Source organism: Oxyura jamaicensis, chromosome 2 (genome assembly GCF_011077185.1).
Source record: "Oxyura jamaicensis isolate SHBP4307 breed ruddy duck chromosome 2, BPBGC_Ojam_1.0, whole genome shotgun sequence".
Classification (NCBI taxonomy): Eukaryota; Metazoa; Chordata; class Aves; order Anseriformes; family Anatidae; genus Oxyura; species Oxyura jamaicensis.
Genome location: NC_048894.1, coordinates 81,839,310 through 81,851,739, shown reverse-complemented (window position 1 = coordinate 81,851,739; position 12,430 = coordinate 81,839,310). Strand labels below are relative to the sequence as shown.

Below are 12,430 nucleotides of genomic sequence, written 5' to 3'. Positions count from 1 at the left end.
TTTCTTCCAAATTAGTTGCGCTTTAAGTCAAGTTACCTGTTTCATGTACTTACGTCGAGAAAATGTTGGGTGTAAGCAGCTGGAAGGAAAATAGCCTGGTTTCCATTTGTCATTGACAAAGAGATTTAAATCAGGCAGGGGCAGGGTGTGTGTGAGCAACCTTGTTTGCTCAAATTTATATACATAATGCCTATCTTTTCCTATACATTAAAGAAAAAGGATTAAAGAATACTTAAACATTAAGTTTAAAATTATTAAAAATGTTAGTTAGTGATTTTTTGATGTTAAAAAAGGCAAATATTCGAAAGGCAAGCAGTTTTCCAAATTCTCAACAGTGAGCTGTGACAGAGAATGTGGAAATGTGTGAAAAATGTTAGCTGACCAAAAAAATGAAAAAGAAAGCAGGGTTAATGTTATGAATGTCAGGAAAGTCACTGAGAACCAATCTGAAAACACTCTTATGCCACTGTATAAATCCTAGAGGCTCCTCATCAAGTTTATTATATCAACAGTAGTTAGTCTGGAGGGTCTGGTGTTGGTACTTGCATGTGAATAGTCAGGGAAGTGGACTCCTCAGAATCACCTCTTACATTTAACAGCCTTCATTCTGAAGAAATTTTCAGATATAGAAATTAAAATAGTAGTTTGTTTCTCATATGGAAAAAAGTAGATCCTGTCAGCTGTAGCCTAGTCTCAACGGGGGTGGATTGGGCCCTGAAACTTGCTCATCTACTCTGAATTCAGTCCAGGGAGGACCTACTTAGACAACCAAGGCCAAGTGGCCTCCTGCGGTTGTTTGCAGGATGCATAATTCAGATTTCAAGCCTGTAGGTTAGGCTGCAGGCAGTTTATTTTCTGGGGTGTTCATTAAATGCTACACTGAGCCTTACTGTGCTGATCTTACTCTTTGCTTTTATTATCTTGGGAGTCATAAAATGTTAATATGAAATTCTCATATTCTTCTACATCCTAATTGACGGCTCTGGGTGAAAGACTCAACTCTGAGACTGCTTGTTTCTTTAAAGCTGGCAAATAACCCTTTGTCAGACTGAGGTCATGGTAGAGTCATGATCTGCTTCTTCAGCAAGGAGCTGGACGTTCCTCCTCAGTCTGAGACCAGTCAGCTCTCAGAACTGGTGTGTTTAGCATCAAACAGTCACAGGTCTGAAAACACCAAAGTAGGCAGCTTTACCTACTTGTAGGACTTTGAGTATCAGGAATGCATTATCCAAGTTACATGTGTGGATCATGGGTATACCAGAAGTTTTTGCTGCAAAAAATTCAAGAGGGTTACTCTCCCTCTAGGCTTATTATTCAGGACGTAGCTACCGGCTAGCGAAATTTCTCTTTCTTCCTTGTTATGCCCATGTTTTTTTCTGTATGCTGTGCAAGGCAGATCTTGCATTAAGGTATCAAGATGACCTCTTGACAATCTGAAGCTGCATCTTCTAGTGTTGATGTGCATCTCTATCAACCACTTCAGATGTAAAAGTAAATTTTATGTACAGAAATACAGCCCCTGGTTCAGTGAAGTAAAACACGGTTGCAATGTTCCTCAGTCCTTCCCTTAATATCCAGTAGCTGTTACTGTCAAAGACGGTGTTGTCCTTTGGTTTATCCTTGTAATGGTCATTAGCCATCCGCTTTGGAGGGCTGTGAAATGTTTCACGTGGAGGTATAGCTTTTTGTTATGTTACTTCAAATTAGTTTTATATACTGGTGTGTTTTGGACACTGCTTTTTAGTTGATTACAGTGTGAATTGTGATTAATGTTACCTTTTGAAATACAACTCATCTAATTTCACGCTGTAAGACAATGATAAATCAACACCCACACCAGATAAATTCATCGAAAAGTAGCCAGTAGCAGAGCTCTTAAAGAAAATGGCAAGCACATAATGAAGGTTCCCTGGAATAGTGTTGCTTTGCAAATTTGTTGCTCCCTTAGCTTTGAAAATACACAGGAGAAAAAAAAAAAAAAAGTGATCTTGAACAACAAAGATTCTTTTTTCTTGAAAGAGAAAAACAAAACAAATTTTTACCAGATCATCTAATTTGTCTGAGCAATGTTTGCTCTTCAATTGAATACCCATTGACTCTATTCAGTGCATGAAATTACTTGGTTTTGAGGTGTTGCTTAAATTTATATCCAAGACAATTCTGGTATGATTTTGTAAAGCTCCAAAGAAACTTTCTCAAATATCTTAGTTTTCATTAGCCAATCTCTCAAGCTTGCTAATCTTCGTTCAAACCTTAATAAGTTAAGATTATCCAGCATGATTTAACAACTAGTGTGAAAATCTTTTTTCATTATTGTCAGTGAAGCTAAATGTAATTCTTTTCATGATAAAATAAGCAAAGTGTAGCCCTTTTCCACTGTTTATAGTTAAATAAAACACAGTGGCAAGCAACCAAGTTGCACTGTAAGTGAATTTATAACTGTCCTTCAGGATGAGTCAGTGATTTCCTCCTCATCCCTGTCCTGGCTTGGTTTTCTACCAAGTTAATGGAATAAATCAGTTCATGAAAGCGTTAAGTGAGTGGCAGAGCTGAGTTGGAAGACAAATAGGCTGTGTACCACATTTTGTGTTACTCCTCCTTAGACAGATGCTTTTTTTTTCTTTTTCTTTTTTTTTTTTTTTTCTTTTTTCCCCTGTTTTGCTCAGCATTGGGAAGGAGTTTCTTGTGGAGCTATCCAAATCAACAAAAACACTATGGTGCTAGCTAGCTATGTACACCAAGAATCATCTGCTAATTTCTTGGAGCAAGAACGTAAGGCAAGTAAGGCAAGGCACTTGAAATAATAAAAATGATAGGTACCACATAAATTACATCAGATCTGAAAGGTGGAATGTGAAAACCTCTGACTCTGTTAAACTGCACAGAGTTCTGAGTTTCACATTAAATAGCAGAAACATGCCAGGATATCTAATTTCTAGTTAATTTATGTTACTGCCAAAAATTGGGTGCTAATTAAAAAATAATTAAAAAAAAAAAGCTAGTACATTCAATTCTTGAAAATAATCCTTCTAGTATAAAATATGCTAATTAAATTATAATTTTATGCTTAAGAATTGACAAGCTTACTGAGTGGAAAATACATATTAGCCTTTCACATCAGGAAAGGAAAGGATGTGGCTCTGACAATTCTGATTTAAAAAAAAAAAAGCAGACTTGTAAAAATGTCAAAATAAAGATAACGTTTCTGGTATAGAGATACTGCTGACACTCATACAGTGAAAGCTTTAGGGCCTGAAACACAACGTTACTGGCTTGCAAGTGAGAAATTAGTAAAACATGCGTGTAGAAGTTGATTTAAATCATGTATTTATTATGTCCCCACTGACCTTGGATGTCATCTTTGTTCTGGATAAATGTGCTGGTTCTCCTTCCTTGATCTGCTGGCCACAAAGACTGAGTTTTTGTTTTAACAGTCATTAGTTTCAGTCTTGACTAATGAAGGGCAGGTCAAGAATGCTCTCTAGTTTCTGGGCATCAAAATACTACTGATTTCACTGCCTGATTCTACTGTCGCGTTTGGAGGCGGTGCCAATGTGAAATAATTGTTTTTGGGAGATAGTATTTGCACGTTTTAACTACTTGAAGACGAGAAATTCCAAGATTTCCACCCTCCCCTTCTAAATTTTATGTCTAGAAAATAGCACCAAGTAAAGCGGTGGAGATCAGAAAAATGTAAGTATGCAAAGTAGCTAAAGGGAGTGGGGGGGGAGGGACTGGATAATAATGTGGGAAAACTTGATGAAAATGAGCATGTTGAATCAGCAAGAGATCAGCTGTCTTATCATTTATTCCTGCAAACAGCATATACACAATGTATTTTGCAGCCATCAGTGATGATTTTGTCAAGATGAAGCCATCTTTCCATAATAATTACTTCTAAATATTCTGTATCAGTGCTTTAAGGATGAGCACTTTTCTCATAATAAGATGAGATTATTAATATAAGATTATTTGAGAATAAGATTAGTTGAGAATAAGATTATTCACCCTTTCGATGAAGAGTGTCTTACTATGTGTCTGCTATGTGTCTGTGTATTACTGTGTTACCAGAGTGAATTCCATGTGCTTCCAGCACTAGTAAACAAGTTCTTGGTGGGTTGGTATGATATATAAGATAACTCTTTACCTCTTCCAGGAGGAGGGAGAAAATGCATTGTTTAATTTGCAAATGTCTAATATCAGTGTCAACTAATGGTACTGTCCTTTGGTCAAAGTGGTGCATAGAAGTTTTCAATGATGAGTAAGAGAATACTCTTATGTCTGACTCTGTTTTACATGCTGTGAAATCTCCAAACCCAGTGCTACCTCAGTGTTGTTAAGAATCAAGGTAAGAAGGCTGAACACTAATAAGATTTGTATTCGTACTGGTTTCATTTAGAGGCAGCAGTGCCCCTCTAGTTTACTGGTTTAAGTTATGGTCTGTGTACTGGATTTCTGTGGCAATTTCTTCTCTTGAGAAGTTAACGAGCATTATTTGGCACAAAATGTGTTCTCACTGTACTGCTTTTTGCTTTTCATCCAGTTTTCTGGGGCAGATGTTGCTGTTGATTTAATTTGTTAGCTTTTAATTGTCAGTAGTCTCCAGACTAGTCTAATTCTGTCATCCAAAGATGTCTCTCTTCAGCTCTTTTTAGAATGAGAAGGGCAGAGTGGTGTACTGAAACTAGTCAAAAGCATTGGTAATATAAACTTTACAGATGACTGAGGCCATGTTTGGCTGTTCCTTCTACCTTCTTCAATCAATTCTTACCCTTGAAAGAATCAAGTGAAATTGTACATTGACCAAAAAAGCAATAACCATTCATTTGGCAGTATTTACCTGGAAAAACAAGTGTATACATGCCATAGATATTCAGTGAAGTAATGGTGATTTGCAATGGCTGTACTACATAGCATTATGGGATTGTTTGTTGTTTTGAAGGTGTCGAGTGGAAGAGGATTTGCAAATCAAAAAAGATTCTAACAGTCAAGATAAATGAGAAAATCACACGACATGATTTCATTTTGTGTACTAAAGAAAGCATGGCTGTCTTGTATGGGAATAGTGTGTGGGATGATGTGTGTATCAAATAGAGCCATGAGTGATGTTGCAGGAATAGTTCTTAACTCTGATGGTATAAAAGCAAGAAAACGATCTTTCTCTTCAGTTGCACTAAATGTCAAGTGCTTTTAGTACAGGGCAAATACAGTGTGAATCAGAGTTAAGGACACCAGTAGATAAGGAGAGAGAAGGTACAGGGTTCTGGCAGGTATATTTCAAAAGGAAGCAAAATATTACATTTTTTAATTTCTCTGATTGGAGAAATGGGTTGATAGGAACCTCATGAAGATCAAAAAGTGTGAAGTCCTGCATCTGGGGAGGATTGGCCTCAGACACCAGTACATGTTGGGGGCCCACTGGCTGGAAAGCAGGTTGGTTGAAAAGAAGTTGAGCATCCTGGTGGGCACCAAGTTGACCGTAAACTAGCAGTGTGCCCTTGCCACAAAGAAGGCTAATGGTATCCAGGGCTGCTTTAGGCAAAGTGCTACTGGAGTACCATGAACAGTACCACTGAAGGACCATGGAAAACTCGTGAAGGGACTGGAACATCTCTCATGTGAGGAGAGGCTGAGAGAGCTGGGGCTGTTCAGCCTGGAGAAGTGGAGGCTCAGGGGGAATCTCATCAGTGTGCGTAAATACCTGAAAGGAGGGTGCAAAGAGGATGGAGCCAGGCTCTGTTCAGTGGTGCTCAGTGACAGAACAAGAGCCAGAGGGCACAAACTGGTACACAGGAGGTGCTGTCTGAACATCAGGAAGCGCGACGGCATGAGTCACCGAGCACTGACACAAGTTGCTCAGAGCGGTTGTGGAGGCCCTGTCCTTGGAGACATTCAGAAGTCATCTGGGCGTGATCCTGGGCAAGTGGCTCTTGGTGATTCCACTTTAGCAGGGGCTTGGGCCAGATGATCTCCAGAGGTCCCTTCCAACCTCAGCTATTCAGGTATTCTATGATAAAGTAAAAGAATGCTGGAGGTGAATATTAAGTAAAGCATTCCACACCTCTTCATAAATACTGTATAAAAGTGATTAGCTGATTTAGAAAAATTATTCATATGGAGTTGTTTTTAATTCTGAACAGCATCCTGGAACCTCAGAGTATCTTCCAAAGAATTAAATACCATATGCATGCTAGTTAATGAAGGAATTAAAATATGGCTAAGATGTATTAGTTTGGAGAGAGACCAGATGTTTTCGTTCATTTGCTCATCTGAAACTTGGTATGTCTGCAGTAATCCTTTGTGTTAACTGGCAGGAATTAATTGCATGTACAACTTACTATTTATAAAGCTGTCAGACCAGCCATTGTGGTAGAAGCTTTAATGTCCTTAAAATGTCTTTCATTCCTCACATTTTCTGCTATGGAATTTACAATACACAATTACGTCTATCTGATGTTTTGGGGAGATACTTCTGTGGAACCGGGGCGGAATTCTTCATGTGCTCTGCATGCAGGCGTCATTCATCTCATAAGGATTTCAACTCAATTATATTGTGTTAGTTAAAAAAATATTTTTCTTCTTGACTTCACAATATGCAGTAGGAAAAGCAACTTCTCCTCTAATATAAGAAGACATTACTGTTATTCACCAGCATTGTTTAGGAACGTGCAGACTCCATTAGCGTTACATTACAGAAAAATGTCAGCTGAAGGCACAGACAACAGAGAGACAGCTCGCCAGGAGTTCAGCCAATTGGATCAGATTTGCTGTCAAATTTATGAATGTGTGGAAATTACGCTGTCTTTGGTAGACTTCAAATGCATCCTAGACCATACAATTTACCTACTTTCAGCTAGTTTTGCCTTCATAAAAGTTCATATGAGTGTTCATAAGAGGATATAACTAATGGCTTTTGATGGCAACACTGCATTTTAATCCATCAATACAGTTCCTTACATGCAGTCCCTTTCAAGCTCCTTAGTTTCTTGAATAGTTCTCTTTTTATCACAACAGTTGTCTTTGTATTGCAACAAGATATTCAGTGCATCCATTTAGTTTTTGTGTTTTTCTTCTGCACCACAGGTGTTGGATTGGATTGAAAACCATGGAGAAGCCTTTCTTAGCAAACATACTGGAGTGGGGAAATCCCTTCATCGAGCTAGGGCATTGCAGAAACGCCACGAAGACTTTGAAGAGGTTGCACAGGTAAAAAAAAAAAAAAAAATAGAATGAAAATAGACATTTGCAGTACTGTATGTTTGCCATTGAAATATATGAAAACCTTTTGCTCTGGAACTGAAGGGCTAGACAGAGAGCTCTACTACTACTACTACAAAAAAAAAACATTCCAAGAATGGCCTATTTTGTTTCTGTCACAAGCTTTTATTCATTTCTCTTCTGCACTCCAGTTTCAGTAAGAAAAAAAAAAAATCTGTAGTGTTACAGCGAGTGGGAGCCTTGAAGCCCGAAAGAACTATTATTCTTTTATTTTCTTTATTTTCACTTAGTTGTTTGAAAGCATTCCTTAAAAAATAAAAGGGATAAAATGAAAATCAGGCTTCTAAGAAACCAGATGCGCCAGAAAACCCCTTTAGGTTATTTGCTTTGAACGCAGTTGAGTTTGTATATGTCCTCTTGTTTTCAATGACTAATACCAATGTTTTTTTTCTGTGGGAAGACTCTAGTTTTAGCTTTTAGTGGAACTGATGATATAACTTCAAAACACACTTTACTGTAGCACTTAAAAAAAGTCAAGCTGAATGAAGTAGAGGCACTAAGAAATTCAGGGAGCACAGCAAGGAGGGTGGTTTGGGTAGCAGCTTAGAAAAGGGATGTGAGATTAGTAAAACCTATCCTGAGAAGCTGAAGGCTTGAATCCTCCCCATTAGTAACACACATGTCTATTCAAAATTAACAATTGGTGATAGTAAACGTCTAATGTTCATCAGAAAAACCTCATTAAGGTCCTTCACTCAGAAGGTGAATTACAAAATCCTGAAGTGACATGCGGTAGCCTAGCAGTGACACCTGGTATGGTTGATGCATCCAAGGTGTGCTTATAGTTTGCCTGTTTCATTTGCCTGTGTTTATAGTTTGCCTGTTTGATTACTAAAACATATACTAAAACATATTGTAAATATGGTCTTAGAGCAGTCCAGTGGCTGAGGAATTGAAATAGTATCACAAAGCTTCGTTAATATGGATTTCCTATTAACTTTTGCTTAATAATAAGCTTTGTTAGTTTTATACATTCACATGCTGGATTTTCCATATGCATGCCTAATGCTTCATTTTAAGTAAAATCTGTAATATTTTCCATGGAGACATACTTATTTTTCTGGGTCAGACAAGCAAGAATCTATTTGTGTAAGACACTTAAGAAAACCCAAATGATCTCATACTTAATACTGTGTTATTTGAGCAAAGAAGAAGAAAATGGTAGAGTAACCAAAGGGGATGAAGTGTGTAGAAATATTAGTGGGATGTAAACTGTTGGGAAAAAAAAAAATCATCTTATTAATTTACATTTTTATTTAAGCTAGAAAGAAGTTGCACAGCAAAGACTTAGCAAAAGCTTCCTAAAACTGAATGCTACTAGAGTTTAAAATGATCTCTTTAGGGGATGGGTGGAATTTCTATTTTTGGCGACACTGAATACTAGACTGGTCAGAGAGCTTAAATATACTATGGGGAACCATCCTCCACTGACAGAAGGGTGGATGAAATGATCTAATAAGTAAATCGTTTTTTTTTTCATCTCTAAATTTTTCAATTTATAGTGACTGCCAAGATAGGCACACCCTTTGAATTATTTCTTACTTGTTCTAAAACAGGATATAAGCAAGCTGTAAAAGACATTTTTGCCAGGGGTATTATAAGAAAGATTATGCTTAAATATAAGAAAGCAAGCAATCTGAAGTCCCTGTTAATAACTTCCAGTTAATTTATTCTCTACCTACGTTTCTGGTTGGTCCAGGTATTTTGTTTGTTTGTTTCTTAATAGGACCCTAGGCATCATCAGGGGTTTTCAGCCATCTCTGGTCAGAAGTTGAGAGGAAGCAGTGTCAAGTGAACTGCCAGCAGCATAGCAAAATTTTATAAAATACAGCATGCCAATAGTAATCCTGAAATGTTCCTGGTTGAAGACTAACTCCAGATTAGAGCTATTTTTCTTTTTTTCTTCCCTTTTGCTTCCTCCCTCATTTGTTTTTTTTTTAATGTGAATGAGATGCCAATTCTTCAGCAGCATTCAAAGAGATGTTAAAATAAGCTGTGTATAGAATAGATGTTCCAGAGCCAATGGACTGTAGGCTCACAAATTATTGAGTTTAAAAATCATGTGAAAGGAAGGCTTGTCTCTATTTTTGCACTTTTTGGTACCACCGCAGAAACATTACATAGTCAAAACTCATCTGACTGGAAATCCTCCCCAGATTCTCATGCATTGACATTCGTGCTACACATGCACACTTTGACTTGTACCCACTATAGTAAAACTTAGTTTTGCTCTTTTCACATGTAGCCTGTCCTATCCACTTTCTACTTAGCATTTCTCCACCTCCCACCCCCCTTCCCATGACCACCTTCATAACCACGAGACCATTTAGTCAGTGCCAAGACTCCCGCTTTTGACTTAACCAGTTCACGTAGGGGCACAGATTTGAAGCTTAGAGCACTGGATGCAGATTAATAGTGCGGTTGTACTTCCCCATGCATTTCAGCATGAAATTTGAAGTCAGCTTCTCTTCTTTCAGCTATGATTGATGCCTGCTTTTTCACACTCAAAACCCATGGAAATGTTATGGCAAGAATTAATCAGTGTGACATTTTTCCATAGCTAAGTTCTCTTCTCATCTGTTGATTGCATCTGAGTTAAGAGCTCAGTCTGCTTGGTGCAAGAGGTGCACAAAAATGATACTTCCTTATTTGAATACACCTATGTTTCCTACTGCCACCTCCTTTAATGCTGGAAGAAAGCTCTATGTGAATTGATTTGTACTTTACTGTACCCATGAATGGCTGTAATGCATCAAACTGAAGGTCTATGTCTTGTGGCCATCACCAGATTAAAAAAAAAAAAAAAAAAAAAAAAAGAAGTTATCTTTACTCTCCCAACTGTCTGGGTCTATTTGATGTCTGGAACTGAAGGATGCATCAGAAGCAGTGTTTAGTCATTGATGGACTTCTCTTCCCTTAATTAGGCTAGCTGCTTCTTGAACCAATTTATGCTTTTGGAACGTATGCCAGTTCCTGTGCCAACGAGTTATGCAATTTAATTGCTCCTTAGATGAAAAGTACTTCTGCTTTTTCATTTTAAGTGTGTTGTCTGATGCTTAAATGTGATAGCATCCATTGCATTTAATGAGTAATCTATTTTAATTTTCTCTACCTTTAATGCTTTGTATACCTCCGTTAATCTCCCTCTGTCCGTAATATGTATCTCGCTCCCTCCCCTCCACAGCGCATGAGGCTCCACGCGCTCCTGTTGTATTTATTGTTGTTAGTACTCATTTGTGCACTAATCTCTTAAATTTAATTTTGACTTTTCAGTGCTGTGTCACTTCCCATCCTTTCTAAAAATAATCAGGCTTGTTTTTTTCTGAAGAATATGCAGAGAAGACTTCTCAATAGGAAGACTAGGAAAGCAATAGGATACATCATTTGGGAAAGTGATGGGATCTCTGTTACTGGATTTTTGCAATATTTTGGAAAATAATGCTTATTAAAGATTTGAGTGTAGTTGATCATGCCCTGGGGCACAGAGGGATGGACTAAAGGACTTAAAGGTCTTACCAGGTTGATTCTTTTCCTCTGGGATTTGGGGAGGCTGTACTAGTGGAGAAATTCTGAGGAAGTGTTAATTGGTTTCCAACCTCTGTGTTGAATGTGTCACCATGAAGGCTCCTGTGTCAGTTTAGGAAAGGGGCATAAGCTGCTTTGAGGGAGAGCTCCTGCCCTGTCTGCCTAACCTTGTACCTGGCGGCTGCCCCTTGCTACCAACACTTCCAAAATCTTCAGTGTTGTGTTTTTTCCTCCAAGCTTTGTTTAGAAGTAAGCACAGAGTTGGCAGCAGCATGAGTTAGCAGAGCACTCATATTTGCTATGGTTTCTATTCTGGATGGCAGTTACTATCTACCAAGATAAATATTTATATTGTATTCCAGCTCTACTTGGAAGAGGAGTTTTAGCGATAAGGCATGCGTCTGCTGTTACAGTTTGGGATTTGCAACCTGCCTTGAAAGCAGCCTCTAGGTTGGGTTAATTTTGAAGCGCAGGTAGTTCACCATCCAGTTTACAGGAAGAGAAGTTTGCTGTGCCTGGGCCTGTTATGTGGAAGGTACTCCTGGAATTCATAAACAATGCTTCATGTGCGAGATCAAGTTTTTATTAAAATGGGAAACTTTTGTTTTAGCCATCTGTAGCTGGGTGTGGCTCTCTGGGCTGATGAAGTATTTGTTGTTGAGGAGTGCCTTGAGGATCTTCGGCTTTGCCCTTGGAACACGTGCAGTCAGTGACTGGGGAGCGCAAAACACCAGAGCACAGATCAGAGCGCGTTCTGGGCCAGCACGGCCTGAGCTGCAGCTCTGGAGCGTTGAGTAACGTGCGCCGCTCTGAAAAGGGTGGGTTTGTCTTTGTCTCTGCAGGCTTCCCCAGGGAAAATGTGGAGGAGTTCTCTGCCTCTCGGTGCAAGTAAAAAGCTGAAGGTTGAGGGAGGACTAAGGTGCACATAGTCAAAATCCAGAAGCAGCGTGGATTGAATTCCTTGCATAGATATCATAAGTGAAGGGGGAACTCCCCCCAAATATGGGAAGGCTGCATTGAGTCATGTAATCTGTCCTGGGCTTGCTTTATGCAATTTGCTTGAGACCCTAGAGGAGAACTCTGGTTTTCTGCCTCTTAGATGAGTTTAAGGGCCAGGATTATCCAATTTAAATTTGGATTTAAATTTTCTGAATATTATAATATTAATTAGAAGTGTGATACAATATTTATGGCAAAGAAAAACATTTGCATAGGCTTAATTTATTCTTGCAACCAAAGTGAGTTGAGAGAAGATGGTGAGGGAGGGCGGAAAGGAAAAGAGAAAGGTGCAGTTTATATTGTCAAGATTTTTTTACATGCCTTGTAGTACAGCCTTGTCAGGAAACCTCAAGTGTTGACATCAGCAAAGCCTCTTTGCTGTAGATTTGACTTTAATCTGTATTCACCAGAGTTTAACATCCTTCTGCGCTTTCTTGATGAGTCCATTCTGAGAACCATTCTAATGCATGAAAACCCAAGCTTAGGCTCAGAAAAGAGTGTGCCCAAATTATAGCACATTTGGAATTGGTCCTATTTTGAGTTAATGAGAATCATAAAGGTGCAGGCTGCAAGTTCTAAGCTTTAAGAGTTGTTAAATCTCCCTGTCTCTTCTCTGGACCATAGCACG

General features: G+C 38.5%; 1 protein-coding gene across 2 annotated transcripts in view; it reads left to right on the top strand.

Moving 5' to 3' along the window:
• Positions 1–12,430, top strand: part of TRIO (trio Rho guanine nucleotide exchange factor) — a 254,322-nt gene that overhangs the window by 108,752 nt on the left and 133,140 nt on the right. For both annotated transcript variants that reach the window (XM_035318490.1, XM_035318491.1), the window contains exon 10: positions 7,084–7,206. In XM_035318490.1, the coding sequence (XP_035174381.1) occupies positions 7,084–7,206 (123 nt within the window). The remainder of the gene's footprint in view (positions 1–7,083; positions 7,207–12,430) is intronic.